The sequence below is a fragment of the Akebia trifoliata genome, chromosome 16 (assembly GCF_017979445.1).
Source record: "Akebia trifoliata isolate Shusen 1 chromosome 16, ASM1797944v1, whole genome shotgun sequence".
Lineage (NCBI taxonomy): Eukaryota > Viridiplantae > Streptophyta > Magnoliopsida > Ranunculales > Lardizabalaceae > Akebia > Akebia trifoliata.
In genome coordinates, this window is record NC_141390.1 from 3,605,404 (window position 1) to 3,628,554 (window position 23,151).

Sequence of the window (23,151 nt, forward strand, 5' to 3'; positions counted from 1 at the left end):
TTGGGTTCATTCAACAAACACCTTCCATGCATTTTTAAAACCTTCCATCTTCGTGAACATGTTGCACAACACCTTAAAAAAAAAAAAGATGAAAGAAATAAAGAGGAAGAAAGACAAAAGAAACTAAGCATCTTCGTTGTTGCCTTTCTTCCACTTCTCATATGGTGACCATTGTTGTTGTAACTGTCATTGTAATCTTTTTCCTCAAAGCCTTTTGTATGCCAAATCCAACATCATGCTAAGCATCAATTCATTCCCAATCAAGGAGGTTCGTTCATGGGACAATGTGTGCTTTTGATAAGGTGTATCCCATCTACACCGAATCATTTTTTTTATTTGCCACTGCACATCATCATCATGCCACTGCAATTGGTTTATATTCCTACAACTTAGTTTTTAGGGTAAACTATTCTAAGCCTCAAAACATTGCCTAAACCCAGTTTTTACTCAAATCTCATCTTCAAAATTGGGCAGCAAGTGATCTGAACCAGGTACAAGACTCTCTCGAGTTCTCACTCTCTCTCTCTCTCTCTCGATTATAGCTTCACTCTCATTGTTCTTCTTCTGGTTTCCATCAATTTTGAGAGAGCCTTCGTGATTGAAAATGATGGGTTTCACTCTTTGTTTTCAACAAAAAGTGAGAAAAGATTTGAGGGAGTTTTTTAAAAATACATTAATTCTTTTAATAACAAAACACATTTTCCAGCTGACCGCACATTTTATTTTAAAACGAAATCCAAGTCGTCTAATGTCGCAAATCCAACGACGCCCACACATGGGTTTCTCAGCTGGTTTGTGAGACGTCCCTCGAACCGTCCCCATATATATATATATGGGTCAGGTTCAAGGGACATATGAGAAAACATATGTAAAAACAATGTAACATTAATAAATTTTCAAAAAATAGGTTAGAAATTTCGGATTGAATTGATTTTTTGTGAGGATGATCTCTATGATGGGAAGATCATCCGAAAAAAAAAAAAACAGCTCAATCCGAAAATTTTAACCCATATTTTTAAAATTTATTAATGTTATATTGTTTTACATATATTTTCTCATATGTCCCTTGAACCTGACATATATATATATATAATGGGAAGATCATCCAGAAAAAAAAAAAAATCAGTCCAATCTGAAACTTCTAACCCCATTAAAAGTGATTTAGAATGTGGACCGTCGATTTTTTATCAAATTTTGTCAATAATTTGTAAATCACTTTTGATAGATTTAGAAATTTCTGATTGAACTGATTTTTTGTGATGATGATCTTCTCATCATAGTGGTCATCCTTGCAAAAAAATCAGCTCAATCCAAAATCTCTAACCCATATTTTAAAAAATCATTGTTTTTTCATATGTTTTTACAAATGGCCCTTGAACCGCCCCATATATATATATGGGCAACTTGAACCTAGGGGCAGAGCCAACTGCCCTTGAATTCTATTTTTTTTTTTTTATCCTATTTAGTTTTAACTTTAAGTAAAAAAGTTCTTGCTACACAAATGTTTTTGGGATTCCTTATATATTAAGAACAAAATAGAGGCTGCGTTGTAATTTAACAAAAAAAAAAAAAAAAAAAAATTCATCCTATTATACGAACCCCACTAAAAAATAGCTTGAGGATGGTTACATATTACCAAAAAATTGAGGGTTAGAGTCTTACAATTCATCACAATTTTAAGTTTAATGGAATTTTCTTTAGAATTTATGAATTCATGATTAAATTGGCTAGGTGCCGAGCCATTGTTTGTATCAAAATCCCATATTTTTTTTTTTTTGGCTAACCGACTGTCCGGGCCAACTTGCGTATACCACAACTAATCTCGGGGAGGACTACCACAGCAATCCACTGTCATGGAAACCCCATGTTTTAATATGTTTTAAAATTAAAAATGATAGAGGAGTAAAAATATGTTTTAATCTCTGCTGGTATTATAGTTTTGTTGACTAATAGACCTTAAGTCCAATCTTGAGGTCGCCCATCACGACTTAATAAATACTTTTACTTCACTACATTTTGCCCCCTACAAGAAAATCCTGGCTTTGCCCTTGTTTGAACCGATCACTTATGATCAACAAGTTCTTGAACCGCTTGATCAAAATATGGAGCTTTTTCTTAAAACAAAAGAATTAATAATAAATATTAAAAATAAAATAGATATCTTATATTAGAATCATGCACAAAAACCTCTCTTAAGCTTTTCCTCCAAACAGAAAGCTTAGATCAGAATCATACACAATAACTAATCTTAATTCTTTCCTCCTAGGTCATGGAATCCCATTTTGGTAAGGCAATCATTGATAGCTATCAAAAATATATCACCATTTCAAGAAAATTAGATTGATTTACACATATATTACCGTCGGATATGCTCTATGATAAGCTGGCTTATAAACCAAACTAATTATCAAGATGAAGAAAGGTAATTACGAAATCAAGTTATTTAAAACCAAAAGACTAACAAATCAGAAAAACTCTTCTCGTCCTTTGCGATTAGAAGTTTCATTAGTTGTTTTTTGTTTCTTGATAGGAGCAAAGTTTTGTTTCATTTTACGTTTGTCTTTCACGGATTAGAAAGTCTAAAATTCATAGACAATTAAAAAAAATTCAAGATGAGAAAATATAATTGAAAGATTTATTAAAACTGCACAATGAGTGTGTCACGTGGGGTAGTAAGTTTATTGCGACTCTAAAATTATATATGTAAAACTGCACATTTTACACATTTTATAGTTTCTCATTCAAAATAATTATTTCTTTTTTTCCTTAGAGATCCTTTGCGGTTCTGAGAAAATTATCCTTAGAAAACCTAGAAGTTGAGGGATACAAAGTAGTATTATATCAATAACTTTAGATAATGAATATTACTTTGTCTAATTATCTTTAGGGTATTCTAGTAATACCCCAACAAAAATGGTGATATTAGGGATACCCCTGAAAAATACAGGATGAGGCTTACCCCTTGACTAGAAGTCAAGGTAGTTATCTGGTAAAGAGACATGACTGATTTAAAATTTTATGCAAAATGTCCCATATACCCTTCCAAGACTAAAACTAATAAAATGCCATTAGATTTTTCTTACAGAATATCAAAAATACCTAAATATCTAAACTAAGAGTAGAGAATGATATAATATCCAAAATACCCTCCCAATGCAAACTAGATTGAATCCATTTTAATTTTCTATAAAATATAAAATATAAAATTAATGGCATTTTAGTAATTTGCATTGGGAGGGTATTTTGGGTATTATATAAATAAAAATATAATTATACCATCTGTCTAACAAAGGGGTAAGCCACATCTTGCATTTGGAGGGGGATGGTATCTTAATATTGCTAATTCAGTAGGGGTATTACTAAATTACCCTTATCTTTATCACTATTTACCACCAAGTTCTAATGGAAAATCTTCCACATACATAATTGTTGTCTTATAATTAATTTAATTACATAAGATGATTTACAAGTAATTGAATTATATTTAAAATTAATTAAAAATACTTTAATATATATATTTCTAATTCTCAATTTAGGTATAAAAGAAGTTGTGAAGTATGCAAAGCAACTACCAAAGGGGTGGTTGAATGGTATTGACTTGGGGCCAAGGAGTCTGCTCCTTCTTTGGTCTCAAGTTCGAATCCCCCTACTCATAAAAAAACCTTAGTGGCCACGTGCGACTTCTTTGGTCTCAAGTTCGAATCCCCCTACTCATAAAAAAACCTTGGTGGCCACGCACTGTCGCACGTGTGTAAATTAACATGTGATGGGCAAAGCTTGGGTGCGGGGCGTAGGGATGCGTGGCCACCAAGGTTTTTTTATGAGTAGGGGGATTCGAGCTTGAGACCAAAGAAGGAGCAGACTCCTTGGCCCCAAGTCGGTACCATTCAGCCACCCCCTTGGTAGTTGCTTTGCATACTTCATAACTTCTTTTATACCTAAATTGAGAATTATATATATACGTGTGTAGATTAACACGTGATGGGCAAAGCCTGAGTCGGGGCGTAGGGACTAGTCTGGTGATCGTAAGCTGGCCCAGATACTCTTCGTTATAAATAATAAAAAAAAATTGTATGCAAAGCCTCTTTTGTTAAATATAAATAATTCTCATGGACGTTTATTGTCACATAGCCTATATGGCATGATATATATTCCTGATTTGCATGAGCTAAAATTGTAAGCAATACAAAAATAAAAAAAATAAAAAACTCGCTAAATTGAAAATAGGAGAGGGCGATATAGGAAAAATTTAGAACATTGTCCCTTTGAACTACACTATAGTTTTATCCTACTTTGAGAAGATAGACAATCTATAAAGTTAATTTAAGTTCAATCTAATAAGGAAAAAGAGTAATAAAAGTGATCAAATTAATAAGAGTCGTGATTTTTTTACTCAAAAATATTCACTCTGTCTGTACACGGCTGACATGGCAAGGGCATAAAACCATAGATCTTTTTCTTTGGGATACACAAGGAAAACGATCAAGGGTATTATACCCTTGCCGTGTCAACCAAGTACAGAGTACAAAACGAGTGGAAATTTTCGAGTCAAAAAATCATTAGCTAATTAATAATGAGAAGGGAAATATATTACTAGTGAAATAATATCACATGTTCAATACAATAAAAGAAATTATATCAAATATATGAAGTCAAGCGTCCGAATATCCATCTTCAATTCGTGGGAAGGGACCACTTCTTTACTATTAATTGTAGGAGCTTCGGCAAGACAAGTACAATCGGTCTCAATGGTACTTAGAGTCTCAATGGTACTTAGAGTCTCTCTCTCTTCACGAACCTTGACGTCCAATAATTCTTTGGTATCAACTTTTGGTAGCATCTCTTTAATCCTTCTCAACTCAGCCTCTATTTCATCTTCTTTCTTAATCAAATCAGCTTTTTGCCTCTCAAGTTTGATCTTTTGAGTTTTAAGGGCCTCGAATGCCTGTAGCCTCATATGAGCTAGTCGAAGATCCCTATCTTTTGCTGATAAAGTTGACATAATCTTCTCACGTTGTGTTTAAGGATACTCGTCAACTTGAAGTATAAAAAACTCTACTGCATCGATAAAAGGCGTTAGATCAACATATATATATATATATATATAAGCATTGACATGTTATGAGATTGTCATTGTCTCAAATTAGAAAAATTAACTCTAAGGGCTAAAGTGTTTCTTGTACAAATAATTCTATAGTTATACTAGACAAAATAGTATGTTGAGTTGAAGAATAAACTATTGGCATTCTATGATCTCCAAGGACAACTGGTCTTTATTTACAAGGTGAATGGGCAATGTGGAAGGGCCATTTTCTATTGGAAAATTTTGTGGATAAATTAGTTGGGTTGGATTTTATTTTTCCACAAACATAGAAATCGCCCCAAAACATGTGTATTAGTTTTATTTCGATTCTGGGACATAGTTGTGATCATGGTTTTAAATGTCTATATCGTTCAGCAACGAGTCAGATTTACACAGTGTCTCAGACTTCACACATCTCACGAGATAAATAAGATGAGTCGGACAATATTTTTGAAATCTTGGCCAAGTCAATCTGGATTTAGTGTATTTTGATTAAAATAATTTTTTATTTTAATTTTAAATATTTATTATATGTATAAAAATTTATTTTATAACTAAACATCTTCTAATCAATCTTATTTTACAAGAAAATATATAATTATTTTCATATAAATGCATATGAAAGTTAAAATATTTTATATATCTACACGCATGTGGTAGCAAAACATTAGAAATATGCAAAATCTCAAAAGAAAAGCTGACAATTTCATAGACAATTAAAGAACTGTACCAGTATTTGAAGGGCTTGAAAAATCAAAATGTCAATGTCGCAGTTTGTTTCTGAGATTTTGAGAGAGGGAGGGTTAGGTTCTAGGCGGATATTAAGAGAGAGAGAGAGAGAGAGAGAGGGGAATCGATTAGGATTCGTAAAGATTACTAATTATAATTCTAACAGGAGATTAGAGTCCTACTTGGATAAGATAGCGATCCAACATTTGTTATTTAAAAAAAATTACTTCACCGGTACGGTATAATATCAAGGTATGATCCAACATCCTTAAAAAAAAAAAAGTATAATTACTTAATGAACCCTAATAGAGAAAGATTTCATTCTATATACCTCTTAACTAGGGGTGCAACTTGGTCCGGTTCAAACCGAAAAGCGAACTGAACCGATAGCTTTGGGGTGGTTTGCTTTGGTTTGGAACAAGTTGTAGTTCAGTTCCGAGTTACGAAAATAGAGAACTGATCAATTTGGTTTAATTCTCGGATCAAATTTGTATAAAACCGAATCAAATCGAGAGTCAAACCCCTACGTAATAAATAAATATATATGTATATAGTAATTATTATAAATTATTTTATGAGTTAAGACATGGATTAATGATTTTTTATGGATAAACTAATGACTTTTTATGAATAGATTAGTGATTATTTTATGAAATTTTATGTTTGTTTTTTCATTAAAAAAATATTACTTACAATTTATAGAATATTGAAAATCCATAAAATTGAACCGAATTAAACCGACTCTAGTTCGATTTGGGTTTGTTTGGTTCCAATGGAATTTGATTCAGTTATGATTCTTATTTAGTGGAACCGTCCTATGTTGGATCGGTTCCAATTTAACCTTAAACCAAACCAAACATAACCAAGTTGCACCCCTAGTCTTAACTGTTTGGCCATGAATTATCATCTAATTGACGAATTTTTATTTTCATTCTTATAGCCCCTCACCTCCTTTTCAATCATTGAAATAGTTGATTCAAATTGTCTAGATCAAATATTTAAATCATTGAGATCAATGTTTGTTCCAATTGTTGAGATTGACCTTTCACAATTATCGTTGATCTCGAAATTTGAATATTCAAATCATTGAATTGAGATCAACGAATTAAATTGTCGAGATCGATAATTTGAATGATTCAAATCATACTATTTGAGTTTGACGTTTTATTGGGTGAGAGGGGGAATTAAGAAAGAAAGATTTTTCCTACCTGAGTTGTCATGATACCACTCCAAAAGTTGTGGTGCATTTAGAAAGAAGTCCCTACTACAGGGTCTATTAAGTAATTTTTCCACAAAATTACTCCTTGGTGGATCCAAATAATTAAAATAACTTTGATTGGTCTAATGGGTCATCAGAAGCCCTTGTTGAAATAATTAGTTGATTTAGATCCAATTATAAATACTTGATTTTGTTCCGAGTATAATGAGAATGAATTACAGTTTCTTTTACATTTTCCAATTGTGCAATTAAATCACAGATTGATTTTGTTGGAAATCTATTTTTCTTTAAAATTATATTTTCTTTTCATAAAAAAAAAATCTCAATGAATTAAGGGATGGTTTCGATAGTATCTTTAACATAAATATATAACAATCAATAAAACATTAGAAATCCATTATTTGTGAAATTGCAAATCTTGTCCAAAAATTAGTATAAATAACATTGATGGTCCCTTGACCTCAGTCTTCTATCATATATTAAAATATGACTTAAATGCCCTTATCTTTAATTTGTAATTTAAACTGATCGATCGTGCTAATTAGTTGAAGAAGAAAGTATTGGCCTTCTATGATCTCAAAGGGCAACAAAAGGTAATCGATAAAAGCAGTGTGGAAAGGTCACTATCTTTTATTCCTAACTAATAATTTAGTAAGATTTCAAATCTTACCAAGTGCCCTTTGGGCCCACATGGATTATTTTTGGGTGGGCCTACATGGCTCATTTCACTCACTTTCTTGCGATACCCACCTTAACTTTAAAATAACTATCTACACACCATTCTTAAATGTACTCTAATCTAAACCTAACATTTTTCTTCTTCAACTTGCACTTTCAGAAGCCCGCTTCATCGCCATAAAACTATGGTTCCGTGCTTCAAACATTCTTTCGTTGCATATTTCTATTATTAATCCAAGGAAATGATTTACTTGATCAAGTCTGTAAATCAAAATATTTTTTGAAAACCATCTATACAACATTTTTGCTTACTAAGATCTTTCTTAGCCAACAAAAGGGCTAAAGCTAATATCATTTTAGTTAAGGAAAAAAAAAACATACTAAAGAGTATTCGAGCTCATGTCAATGATATTGAAGTGTTCCGGTAACTTGAGAACCCTTTTGACCCCTGGTTTTGAAACATCTCGTCTCGTCTCGTCTGTGTACGAGACCGAGTCGTCTCGGATGAGTTTTCCGATAAATTGACTTTTCTGTCCGTCTTGTTGCTGGGCGAGACCAATTATGGAGAAAACTCTCCAACTTGGTAATTATATCTGACCAGCACCACACAAATTACAAACGTGCATCAACTTGACATAGTATCACATCTTGCATAATTTATCTCACCAACAATGGAGAAAACTCTCCATCTTTCCAAATACGCATGCACACTCGTGCAAGCGTGTGCACACCCACACACACACACACCCACCCCAAAACCTAACTTATAGGATAACACAATGGAAAAAAGAAAAAAGAAAAAAAAAAGGCTGAGAAATTCCCAAAGCAACTTATATGAATATACTTCAATAGAGAGACCGACAAGCTGGAGTACTACCCTAGAATTTACAACCAAGAAATGTGAGAACACTCATCGTAAGGGTTACAGACTCCATAAACTCTGTTCACTCTTAACAAAATTGCTAGCAAAATGCATGAGGGAGAGCTCTCCAAAGAGCTTGACATCTACCATTGAAGGCCTTGATCATCCATCCCCACAATGATCAATCATGGTGCTTGGCAATGAAAGAGAAGATAGAAAACTCTGGCAGTCTTGAAAAGGAAACATGTGTTTGGATTGATCCTCAGCTTACTTATTAGATATACAGAATAAAAAAAATTATCCAGTCTCACTCCAAACATAGGAGACCACCTTAGACAAAATGGGACTCCACCAAACCAATTGAGCCGAAAAAGAAGGCTCCATGATGATTCAACTTGGGGGAAAATGATATAATAGAGAAAATATCTTTGGAGTCCCATCTCCAAATTCTTTTATCATTTAAATCATGGGTTTTCAAGCTAAGGTTTCTAATAAAAAATATTGATGCATAATTTTATTACAAGCAAGAAAATGATACATGTGTATATATATATATATATATCTTCGTACATCCAAATCTAGTTGGCTAAATTTGGGTTATTTTTACTTCTTTTTTCTAAATAAAATTATTTCGGTAGAAACATGAGTAAAGAACAGGGACATCAAAAATGCAAAAGCGGAGGTCAAGGAAACCCAACGAAGAGCCAATCCAAGGACTCCCTAAATGGGAAAAGAAGCCCAAAAAAACAATGCCCACTCGCTCACGACAGCAAATATTCCCACCTAGACACTCCTTGAAAAATACCCGTTTGGACACTTCCCTGACTTTGGACCACAGACACAGTTGGTTTGACATCCAAGATTACAATGTCATCTCCTTTTCATTTGCCTTCAAAGGCTCTTGCATTCTTCTCTCTCTCTCTCTCTCTCTCTCTATAATGCACCAACAAATGACAAAAGGCAACAAACTCCATAAAATACTTCATTACTTCCTCTAGTATTAAAAGTAAAGGAGGACCAACTCAGAAAGATGGCCAAAATTGAAAACACCAGTCCATGTTGTATAATAAGAATAAAAGGAATCAAATGAAAAAGGACAATAAAGTAACAGGTGATTAACATTCACACCATTTTCTTTTCACATCACACAGATTTACAAGGATTTTTCCACGAGAGTTAACTTGCTAATGGTCTAGATTTTCTCAAGGGCCGCAAACCACACAAAACAAGCTACTCTTTGCCGGATTAAAAGTCCCTAGATGATAGGGTCTGAAAATGATTTATAAATAAGATTCAATGAGTAAAATTTGAAAGAGAATTTCCTATCTCAATTTTTAGTCCATATTAGTTTGTGTTTTGATTGTGGGGATATACAAGAGTTCGAAATGCATTTCATTCAGCTAGTTATTGAGCCCATCACTCAATAATTCAAAATTTTCCAATGTCTCAAAACTCTAAGAATTATCTTCCCTGATTCTGCAGTCGAACTCTACATGGATTGATCCTTTTTACTTAGCCTGGATTAGAATTAAACCTAGCCCTACACGTTTCCGCATCTGGTGTGACTAAGTGATCAAGCAGAGTTCCAAATCAGGTTGATTGAGATTGTGGTTCCTCTAATCGGTAGTGTTCCTACTCAAGTATGGGAGCATGATCAATGTCCAATTATAAAAACAGGATGAGTCCATTCTGAGGATTAAACCATTATGGTGTCACATCTTCAGTTCGTCAATAACACTCCTTTTTCTTGGTGCGTCGATTGAGTAGGTGAGGAACCTTGATGGGATTCTTGGTTTTTTCCAAGCCATGTCAGGGATTTCAGGCAATCGAAGACAAGTAAGGTGTTTGTGAAGGATAATGTGCAGAATGTGGACCTGTTGGCTGCTGCATAAGATGTCAGGTGGGTAATCTTCCAAAAATCTACCTTGGTATGAGTGTGGCATTATGGGACCCAATGTTGGAGAAGGTGAGCTCCCTGGCACCGTGGTAGGCTATATATCTGTCCAAAGGGGGGTAATGAAACCTTGATTAAGAGAGGGTTATTGTGCATTTCAATGTACTTTCTTCCTCTCTTGTCTATGCCAAGGAGTGTGGAGCTGAGGCTTGAAAAAATGTTACGAGAGTTCCTCTGGAACGATAAGGAAAGAGGAAACATCATCTTTTCAGTTGGAACTTGGAAATGTATCTGTTTAACAAGACTTGGGAGGCCTTGGAATCAGGAGGTTAGGCCTGATGAACATTGATTTGTTGGGAAAGTGGTTGTAGCAGTTCGGGGTGGAGACTGAGAGCCTTTGGTGGTGTGCTATTGGGCAAAATTCAGGACTAAAGAGTTAGATTGGGACAGTGGTAAGGTTGGATTTCATATGGTTGTGGACTATAGAAAGGGATCTTGAAAATTCTTCCCTTTTTCATGAGGACGAGGTTTAGGATTGGGAAGGGGAATAGGGTGAGATTTTGGGATGATAATTGGTGTGGGCATAGCTCCTTGAAGGAGGAATTTCCATCTTTGTATGCTCTATCTAATAAGAATGGCTTTGTTATCTCAAGCTTCTTGACAGGGATTAGCAGGTCCCCATCGTGGGACATCGACTTTTGAAGATCGCTGAACAACTGGGAAGTGAATGTTGTTGCTATGGTACTTGCCCGACCAGAAAATGTCTCACTAAACATGAAGTCGAAGGATGAGAGAGTTTGATTGATGAAAAGGGAGGGGTCTTTTTCAGTAAGTTCCTTTTATCAGTCCCTTGTAGGAGTGGTGGATTTAGGGTTCCCGGAAGTTGCAGTGTGTGGGGTGAAGGTCCTGTAAAAAATCTCATTATTTATTTAGTGTGTGACACTTGAGAAGATCTTGATGTTGGATCAACTTATTCATAGAGGCTTTTGTGTAGCAACATTTTGTTCGATTTGTAAATGTGATGGGGAGTCAATTGATCATGTTCTTTTTTCCTAGCAAGGTGGCGTTTTAGATTTGGGAGTACTTTATGATGTTGTTTGGAGTTTTGGGCTGCCTTCCCCATTTTGTTCAAGTGTTGTTTGAGTCGGCCATCGATTGACTTCGCTATTCCGAAAGCTAAGAGGTTGCTTTGGAGCCTTACCCCCTTGTTGTTTGTTGGGATTTGGGGAGAGAAACAATCTGATCTTTGAAGGCAAATCTCAAGTTGTGCAAGGCATTATCATCTCCATTTTAGGCTCTTTATTTTTTTTTATGTAAGGCATTCAAGGAATTCAAAGGGAGTCTTCTTTGAGGACTTCGTAGGACGATGGGATGGGGTTTGTTGCATTGATGGCTCGTAGTTAGTGTTGTTTTCGGTGTGTAGCTTGTCCAGTCATCTCGACTGGTTTCCCCTTTGATTCGATAAAAATTTTATTTACCAAAACAAAAAAGAGAAGGATCAAACTGAAGAGTCCTTTCCTTATTTACCTACATTCCTTTCGTGCACCTTCCTTAACTGATTTTGTAAATCATGGGAGAGGATATTTCCATATCCCATGAATCACATAAAGAAGATTACGAGAGATCAAACAATTATGAAAGGTAGGAAATTTATAAATAGGGAAGAGATCTCTAGAAAAAACAGATCTTAAGATTTTCTATAATTAATACAGCCTAAAACCCTAATCTGAGTACTAACTTGGGCGTTGAAGAATCTTTGGCAGGTACCACACCGATGCCCCAACTTGGAGGAAGTGAAAAGGATCACCCTTAAAACTACTATTCGAGGTAAAGACGGTTTAATAAAAAACGATGTGTAATATATATATATATATATATATATATATATATATATATATATATATATATATATAGTGGTGATTTTCAATTATCTATTCACATACTCCTCTAGATCAATCTATGGTTGAGTAAATTGAAAATTCACCTTCTTTGCAAGATGATTCCTCCTTTAGAGCACTAGTGTGATACATGCCAAAGAGCCTCCAACGCCTAAGTTAGAAAATCAGTAAGCAAATGAATAATCTTAATTGATTAAGAAAAAAACCCTTTCACTGAACATCCTGCCTCTATTTATAGGGATTCCCCTTATCTCCATTTGACAGTTTTCTTGTACCACATTTCTTTCCCTAATCACAGGCCCCATTTGATAACACTAACAACTTTTGCTGTTAGATTCTACGACTAAAAATAGTTGTAAAAAGCTGAAACATTGAAAAACTTGTTTGATAGTCTTGTAATAGTGTTATGCTATTTACCAGAATTTGATAATTATTATTTAATACAATTGATGGATTCTGGTAAAATGACTAGAATGCCCTTAATGTTTATAATACACCCAAAATACCCTAGATATATAATTACACTATATATATATATATATAAAATATATTTATATTAAAAATTATAAAAATCATTATTTTAATTTAAATAAATTTTATAATTCTATCAAAATTTCGATAATATCTCCTCTTAAAAAGGGACATGTGAAATTTTCCTGATAAAGAAAATACTTGCATAATACACAATCCAACATCCACATAACATCCCATTTATATTATGACATTATTTAAGCATAATAACATAATTAATATAATAAGTAGAACTAAAATAAATAAAAACATGCATCCAACAAATGCGTACAAGATATATTTTTCATTTTTTTTAATTGCCTCCGTTACTTTATCTTGCATGATATTATCATCGATAATATCAACTTCATTTGCCCACACAAAAGACCATACATGTCTCTATAAAGTAAAATAACACGTGAATTAATATCAATCTAATTATATAAGTAAGCACCCAACATTAATATCAATGAAATATTACCTGCCAAAATAAACATCCTCCCATAATTTTCCTTCATTTTAACTGTAACTAATGTCACCATCCGACCACATGAATAAGATGGTGGATATGTATACTTGCCATCAATGCTATTCATCATGCATAAAAATATCATAAATAAGCAGGGAATCTTGGTGATATTCTTATACGTATAGTATAATCTTTATCCCAACATCGAATAATAGAATCAACACTTACAGTATAAAGTAACAAATATAATATAAAAATGTATCAATGATTGCTAGTATAAATGGCATCGACTATTGAATCCTTTTGTATTTTCACTCTTTGTCGACTCTAACGACCTACTGATGAGGGAACTGGATACTCCTAATTAGTGATGTTCTCTTCTTCCTCTTCAATATATCATTCTTCCTCAAATCGAGCAAATTCTTCATCAACAATGGCATGTTTTCTGATAAAATTGTGCAATGCCATGTAGACAACAACAATATTTTGTTGTTTGTCCAAATTATATGAACGCATCAACTTTAATATTTGATCATTTTGCCCTCAAAACCCCAAAGGTCTGCTCAATCACGTTTCGAAATAAAGAATGCAAATGGTTGAATAGTTCTTTTCGACTATTTGCCTATGATCTCCAATACTCTTGTAAATGGTATCGAACACCTCGATAAGGTATGAGATAACCATGGGTATCTAACATCTACTAGATAATATTTACCTATTATTAAAAAAAAAAATTATATTATAAATAAACATATGTAATTGAAAATCTTTTACATACAAACCTGATGGAAGATATCGAAAATTTAAACTAAAACTATTTAATGTATCAAGGAAAACACGTGAATCATTATCCAACTATTCCCAATCAACCATTACATGAGTGAACATGTCAAACGAATATGTTGTCATTATATTTTGTGTGAGACCCTTCTGTTCTTGATATCTCATTTGTTCTTCTATTGGTACAAGTGCACTAACGTGTGTCTCGTCTATTGCTACAATACAACCCTACATATATTTTAATACATTAATCAATAATATTAATAAAACAAATATTTTTAAAGTACATATATAAGAAATTACTTTAAAATAGGGTAAAAAACAAGGATTCTTACGGATGTGCAGGGAGACTTCATTGAGGTTAGGAAGTACAATTAAGGACATTGACAAGTTCACAATAGCCAAAAGAACTATGTTGAAATACTTGTTAACCATTTGAATTAAGTAAACAAAACGACTTGCAATTATTCTTTACCCTTAATTGTGTCCTATTATCAATAATAACATCGTTACTTGTTCTTCAATAGTAACATATCGGTCCATCTTTAATAGACCTCGTTCATCCAAAATGGTACACAGATTCAAAAAAACGTGTCTTTCCATTCTACATAGTGTGTGACACATCATAGAATTACCATTTAGTGTATCCCACACAAACTAAATTCCCATGTACCGACAACTATTACTATGTGGTTCCCTATCTAAGAAAATTTTGTAATAAAATAAAGAACTCACGATCGCTCTTGTCATGACTATATTTAAAACACTTGGATAAACAGTATTAGTGATATTACCATATGAATCGATAGTATCAGTTGTATCATCATCTGAATCGATAGTATTTGTAGTATCACCATCTGAATCCAGATGACATGCATTTGAATCCATATTAAATTAAATACAAACCAACTTACAATACACAATATTAATCAAAATATCTTTCCACAAAATTGTAGGAAAAACGTTATCAAAATTCGCTTTTAAACCACAGTATTGACTAGTGGATATTTGAACTTTTCCAATTCGTGTTTGCGAAAAAAGCAAACTCTGTAAAATGTCTCACATGAAAAGTCTCTTTTACCTTTCAATGTATACTCTATTTTCAAGTATTGTCCCACAAATTAAAACATCTCAACCAAAAACCTAACAAAACCTTGCCATCGAAGAGCTAACAGAACCTTTCCATTGAACACATGATCTAACTGCAGTGTTCCAATCAAACTTCAACTCCGATCCAGCTTCAAGTCCAATCGAACTCCAACTCCAACCGAATAGGTATGGGGCTATTTTTTGATTTAAAATCCATTAAATCATGTCAATTTGTCGAAGAACCTTACTTTATTTTCGATTGCGAAGAACCCTAACTTTGTTTTCAAGTTTTATATGATTCATTTATTAGTATGAGGCTTTTTTTCAATTTTATTATGATCGTTAATGGGTTTTACATCCCATCAACCATCGAAAATATTGATCTATGAGGAATCCTAACTCTTTTCAATTTTTTTGTGTAATCAACCATCGAAATGTTGATTTGTAAAGAAACCTAACTCTATTTTCAATTCTTTATTGTAATCCCATCGAATATGTAGATCTATGGTGATTTATTTTGGTTTGATCGATGAAAATATCTGAAATTTGTTGGATTATTTTGGTTTCTTGTCTATGAAATCTAAAATTTCAAAAATTTATTGGTATATTTTAGTTCAAGTATATTCTTCAATGGTTTCTTGTTTATAAAATCCAAAATCTAGTTGTGGTTTATTGTATATGAAATCTAAAATTTATTGGTTTATTTTATCTTATTAATGGTTTCTTGTCTATGAAATATGAAATTTTTTTTTTGATAAATATAACTTGTATTAATTAAAAGAAGATAAGGAGGCTGAGGTAGCCCCCCAACAACAAGAAAGGAGAAACAACAAAGCGAAGAAAAAAGAAAGCAAAAAAACACAAAAACAACGGGGGGCTAAGCGCCACACATGATTTCCCAATTAAAAACAAAATCTTCGAAGCTAACTCCCTCGAAATCTTTCTTCAACTTGGACCAAAGAAAGAGTAATCCCAAAATCTCTAAGATCACTGAATGAGACGAGCTCTCCTTGCCTTGGAAAACTCTGTTGTTGCGCTCTCTCCAAAGGCCCCAAGTAATAGCAAACGGAAGGATAGCCCAAAGAAGTCTCTTTCTAGAGAAAAATATATTGAATCTCCACCCCTCCAGAAGCTCAAAGAAAGATAGAGGAAAAACCCAATCCATCTGGAACCGAGATAAGAAAAACATCCATATAACTCTAGAAAACGAACAATGAATCAAAATGTGATTGACTGACTCCCCATCCCTAGAACAAAGAAAGCAAAAGTTTGGAGTAATCCACCCTCGATAGATCAGATTATCCACCGTGAGAATTCTACCCAAAGAAGCAAGCCAAATAAAAAAAGACACCTTAGAAGGAACAAGATTGGACCAAACGACAGATGGAGCAAACGAAGTATCCCCCCTCGGTAACAAGCAGTAGTAGTAGGACTTAACAGAGAACAATGAATCCTATGAAATATGAAATTTCATAAATTTGTTGGTATATTTTAGTTTAAATATGCTCTTCTTCAATGGTTTATTTCAAAATTTTGTAACCCTACAAAACACAAAATCATAGAGGTAAAAGATATTAAAAATTTGAGAAATTAAACAAAATTTTCAAATGAAAGTGGTTCATTTTTTTACCATTGTCAGATAGAGGATAAGAATTTAAAAGGTGTGAAAGTAGATTGGATACCTAAACAACATGAAGTTTGGGTCGAGATATGCTATGAATTAGTTAAGAAGGGGAGAAGACCACATAAAGTACTTGACAAAATAGCATATGAAAGCTTAGTGAGGGAGTTCAAAATAAAAAAACTAAGGTTTACCATGATAGAGGACAAATGAAGAACAAGTGAAATTGACAAAAAAGCATTTAGGGACGTTGGAATAAGATTTGCACGAATACTAATATCTCTTATGATGTTGAAACCGACACATTAGATGCAACTGAGTGGTGAGATGGGTGAATAAATGTATAATTTTTATTAATTTTTTCTTCTTTTTATTTTAAGAGTTTTGTCTCTTTATATAATTTAAGATTTTTATTTTTTATAACATCATCCAAAAGATGCAATATTCCAAACGAAACCTCTGAAGTTTGCAAAGCAATTAAATTTCATCTTTGGAGGCACATATGCTACTGGTGGGCAGATGTGGTCACCTGCATCTAGTACAATGCCACCTATATCAGAAGTCCAAGAAGAGGACCTTGATGCGGATGATCTAGATTATGTCATGGAAACCCAACCTCCGAAGTCTTAGACACCTCTGGACTTGACTCCTGATGATGCCGACAAGTTTGAGGATGATGCTACCCCTATTACACCCCTACCCATAAACCCCATTCGACATAGAAGTTGCGATACTCTAGAGCCTCAAGGTCGTAGACAGAAGATGATTACTGCTATGCGAATTGGTTGGATACTGGATAAGCTCGTAGATGTAGTTCACACCCAGACATCTGTTACTAACAATCCCATTCCTGTTTAAAAAGATAGTATTCAAGACTCTATCAACCTCTTAGACCAGCTAACAGATGTAACCCCCAATGGTAATCTCTATCGTTTTGCGTTGAAGATGTTTATGAAGAGCAAGTAATTCAATGAGGTCTTTTGTGAGTTACGATCAGCAGTTATTCGTTTTAAATGATTGGAGAGTGAGATGGCTGATTTTTGGTTGGAAAGGATTTTTAGGCTTTTTTCCATGCTTGCATAATCTTATTTGTTGGTTTTATGATGCACCTATAGAGTGCAATATATTTTGGTTATTTTTTACACTAATATGATGAAATATACTCTGTTTATTTTATGTTAGATGGATATTTTGATTAATATTGCGTGCTGTAAGTTGATTTGTATTTAATTTAATATGGATTTAAATACAAATCATATGGATTCAAATAGTGATACCACAAATACTATCGATTCAAATGATATCACTGCTACCATCGATTCAGATGATAATACCACTAATACTATCGATCCAAGTATTTTAAATATAGTCACAACAGAATTTCTTAAGTAGGGAGTCACATAGTAATAGTTGCCGGTACACGGAACTGATTTTGTGTGGGATACACTAAATGGTAATCTTATAACGCGTCACGTATTATTTAAAATGGAAAAAGACACGTCTTTTTGTGTACCATTTTGGAGGAGCGAGATCCACTAAAGATGGAATAATATGTTACTAGTCAAGAACAAGTAACGATTTCTTATTGATAATTAGATATAATTAACGACAAAGAATAATTGCAAATCGTTTCATTCACTCAATTCAAACGGTTAGCAAGTATTTCAGCATAGTTCTTTTGGCTATTGTGAACTTGTCAATGTCCTTAATTATACCTCCTAACCTCAATGAAGTCTCCTTGCATATCCAGAACAATCCTCAATTTTTGCCCTATTTTAAAGTAATTTCTTATGTATATACTTTAAAAATATTTCTTTTATTAATATTTATAGATTAATATATTGAAATATATATAGGGTTGTATTGAATCAATAGACAGGACATGTTAGTGCACTTATACCAATAGAAGAACAAGTGTGATATCGAGAACATAAGGGCCTCACACAAAATATAATGGCAACATATTCGTTTGACATGTTAACTCACTCATTTGGTGGTTGGTTGGAAAAGGTCGACTAATGATTCACGTGTTTTCCTTAATACATTGAATAGTTTTAGTTTAAATTTTTCATATCCTCCATCAGGTCTGTATGTGAAAGATTCTCAATTATATAAGTTTATTTATAATATAAAAATACATTTTGTTATAATAGGTAAATATTATCTAGTAAATGCTGGGTACCCACTCTAGAATGGTTATCTCGTACCTTATTGAGGTGTTCGATACCATCTACAAGAATATTGGAGATCACGGGCAAATGGTCGAAAAGAACTATTCAACCATTTACATTCTTCATTTCGAAACGTGATTGAGCGGACTTTTGAGATTTTAAAGGCAAAATGACCAATATTAAAGTTGATGCATTCATATAATTTGGACAAACAATGAAATATTATTGTTGCTTGCATGACATTGCACAATTTTATCAGAAAACATACCATTGTTGATGAAGACTTAGCTCAATTCGAAGCAAAAGATTTATTGAAGAGAAAGAAGAGGGCATCACTAATCAGAAGTTTCCAATTCCCCCATTAATGGGTCGTTAGAATTGACAAAGAATAAAAATACAGAGGGATTTAATAGCCGATACCATTTATACTGACAATCATTGATACATTTTTATATTATGTTTATTATTTTGTATTATAAGTGTTGATTTTATTATTCGATGTTGGGATAAATATTATACTATGCTTATAAGTATATTACTAAGATTCCATGCTTATTTATGACATTTTTGTACATGATGAATAACATTGATGGCAAACTATAAATATCCACCATTTTGTTCATGTGGTCAAGTGATGACATTAGTTACAGCTAAAACAAAGGAAAATTAGGAGAATGTTTTATAGGTATCCATCTTGGTATGTAGTATCTCATTAATATTAATGTTGGGTGTTTACTTATATAATTAGATTGATATTAATTTACGTATTATTTTACTTTCTAGAAACATACAGGGTATTTTGTGTAAGCAAATGAAGTTGACATTATCGATAATAATGTCATGCAAGATAAAATAACGGTGGCAAATAAGAAGAATGAAAAATATATGTTGTACGCATTTGTTAGATGCATACTTTTCATGTTTTTATTTATTTTAGTTCTACTTATTATATTAGCTATGTTATTATGCTTAAATAATGTCAAAATATAAATAGAATGTAATGTGGATGTGTTGTGTATGGGATATTACGTGGATGTTGGATTGTGTATCATGCAGATATTTTTTTTATCAAAAAATTTTCATATGTCTATTTTTAAAAGGAGATGCTACCGAAATTTCGATAGAATTATAAAATTTATAAATTTATTTAAATTAAAATAATTAATTTTATAATTTTTTAATATAAATTTTTTTATATATATATATTTACTAGGGTATTCTGATCATTTTTGGTGCATTATCAACATTAAAGGTATTCTAATCATTTTACCAAAACACAGTAGAATCCAACAACTGTATCAAACAATAATTACCAAATTCTGGTAAACAGCATAACATTTTTACAAGACTCTATCAAACAAGTTTTTCAGTGTTCCAGCTTTTTACAACCGTTTCTGACAACTATTTTTTAGTCGCGAAATCTAACAACAAAAGTTGTCAACGTTATCAAACGGGGCCTTTATTTTTATCAAACAGTAATCACATTAACTATTTGCGTTGAAATGCGAAAATGGTTCAAAAAAACTGTAGGAAAAGCATTATCAAACGGCATCAAAGATTCTCGTTGTGATTTTAGAAATCTTTCCTTATCCACTTCTTTTTTTTTTGCAAGAGCTTGCGTCTCCAAACCATCTTTGTTAAGAAACTTCCTATTCTTGGAGGGGATCATCTCCCGTCAAGATTGTTTTTTAGGCATGGTTCCCAATGGAATATAAGACTTTCAAAGCTTTTCTAGAACCTTCTACCGAATAAAAGTAAATAAATATACCATATGGACCTTATCAAATGCACAAAGAAAATTTAGAACAAGTGTATGCTTACTTTACCTAGACTGGTTAAGCTTCCATTATATCAAGTAGTTCAAAGACTAGAAGTATTATTTCCACTTCTAGAGCAACTTCTTACTTTACCTAGACTGGTTAAGCTACCATTATATCAAGTAGTTCAAAGACTAGAAGTATTATTTCCACTACTAGAGCAACTTCTTACTAAGAAACTGGAAAAAATAACTAGCTCTAGCTCATACTTATTTAGCAACAGGGGTTAACCACAATTCTTCCTCTTTCAACCAATGTATCTCGAATTTAATTTCTTTTCTGGATAAAGATTCTTCTTTAAGGACAACCATATTTACTATCAATGAGGATCAACAAGTGAACATCATAAATTTCCAAAGAGTCTTCTCCTTGAACTATTTGTTCTAAATAGCTCAATGACTAGAAGTACTAATTCCGCAACTAGAACAAATGCTTACGAAGAAACTGGAACCAATGACTAGCTCTAGCTCAAACTTGTTTAGCTACGGGGCTAGTCACAATTCTTCCTCTTTCGACTAGGTGTCTCAAATTCAATTTCTTTTCTTGATTAAGAGTCTTCTTTAACAACAACCATATATACTTTCAATGGGACCAACAAGTGAGCATCATAGAGATTCATGACTTTTGAAGAGCACAAACTTACAGAATAGGGATCCATGATTGTTGTTTTACCTACTCCATTACCACTTACTATATTGACAAGGAAATCGTCTTGTATCATATATCTTACTAAAGAAAAACCTTCCCTTTTACAACCTAAAATTGATAATCTTTAACAAAGTGATCCTATTTTACTTAAAAAAAGTGTGCCTTGAAAAAGGTAAAATTGATCTATTATAGTCCATGGCTCAATTATATTTTTACCCATCTCACACCCATAGCTTCGTTGCATTTTCTCTCACATTAGCTATGACTTGACTAGTTTCATCAATATTGTTACTATCTACTCACAACCTCCGACTAGGTACAACAAAACAATTCCCAATCAGTAGCAAAGTTTATTGGGGGTGAATTTTGAATTTTGAGAGGAAATATTGGAGGAAGATTGGCTCCCAATTTGATAGAACAATGCTTGGGAGTGGGAGCATGGTTTTAAAACTCGGTTTCGCATCTCGTCTCGTCCAGGCCCGATACCGAGTCGTCTCAGACAAGTTTTCCGATACGTTTGAGACGTCTCGTGAGACAAATCAAAAAATTGAACGTGAGTCCCATATCTCGGTCAAAAAAATGACTTTGTGAGTTAGTCTCGTTTAGCTCCGATACCAAGTTAACTCAGGCAATACGTCTCAGTCTCGGACGAGTTTTAAAACCATGAGTGAGAGTGACCCCCCTACCCTAAGGATCCAATCACTAAGCCATTACCCCCTTTCTAACCCTACATGATTCCAAATTTTATTTTTTATCTAATTTCAGTATGAAATCAACCAAAACCAATATAAGTTGCCTCCAATCTCACAATGTTTTCAGTTAACAATATAACATTCGATCATTCAAAACAAATTAACAGAAGATATAGATCAAGAGAAAATGCATGGCAGAGAAGGTTTCATTCAGTAAAATATCAATATAAAAACTTCTAATAAATTCATAATAGTTCGGCGATCTTACCGCATGGAAACAAAATATCCAAATTACAGAAATTAAAACAAAGAAGAAAATTCAAATTTCCATGCATTTTCATTTGATCCGCGTCAATAACAAAATAAAAAAAACAGCGTTCATGAAACACAAGTGTTCTCAATTATTCAAACATAAAAAGTTTCTTTTTTTAAAATTTCGTCTAAAAAAAATTTATGGGGTGTCCCATGGTTTGGGCTCAGGAACAGCAACAACCATACCTTGAAGATCATGATTAAGAACAACTTGACAACCGAGCCTCGAATGCTTGTTCAAGATCCGAACCCTAGAAAACCGTTTCAAAATATATTGTTCATCGTAAGATGCTGGAGGGAGTTTCTCGAGCCATTCTTCAGCAATGTTCACCTCACATTCAGCTGAACACGCATCGATGTCTTCGTGTCTGTGCGAAGCTGGATCGATCAAACCCTTGTTCGCGAGAGCTTTGAGAAGAGTGTGACCCGTGAGACCGATGACTTCGGATTTGTTTCCATCGAAATCGATTGCAAAGAGTTTCACGATCCGATCTGAAACTTTCTTTGATGATGATGGTGATGATGATGAAGTTGCAGAAGATCTGGTGATTAGTGCTTTAGAGTAAATGGAGAGAGAAGGATTTCGAGAAATTTGGGACGAAAATCTCTGCAAACTTGCGATCGCCATTGTTAGGGTTTCTGAGAGCCAACGTTGGTTTCTTCGTCAAAAGAGTACTAA

The 23,151-nt window shown here is 33.3% G+C and overlaps 1 protein-coding gene across 1 annotated transcript; it reads right to left on the bottom strand.

Annotated features, from left to right (window-relative positions):
• Positions 1 to 22,388: 22,388 nt before the first annotated feature.
• On the bottom strand, positions 22,389 to 23,151 carry LOC147382314 (2Fe-2S ferredoxin-like superfamily protein). The gene has a single exon (XM_086429216.1). The coding sequence runs from the start codon at positions 23,098 to 23,100 to the stop codon at positions 22,612 to 22,614; it is 489 nt and encodes a 162-aa protein (XP_086285342.1). The 5' UTR covers positions 23,101 to 23,151; the 3' UTR covers positions 22,389 to 22,611.

Bases quoted from the DNA above. Each gene is read 5' to 3' on its own strand.
- LOC147382314 (XM_086429216.1), bottom strand. From the start codon at position 23,100: ATGGCGATCGCAAGTTTGCAGAGATTTTCGTCCCAAATTTCTCGAAAT.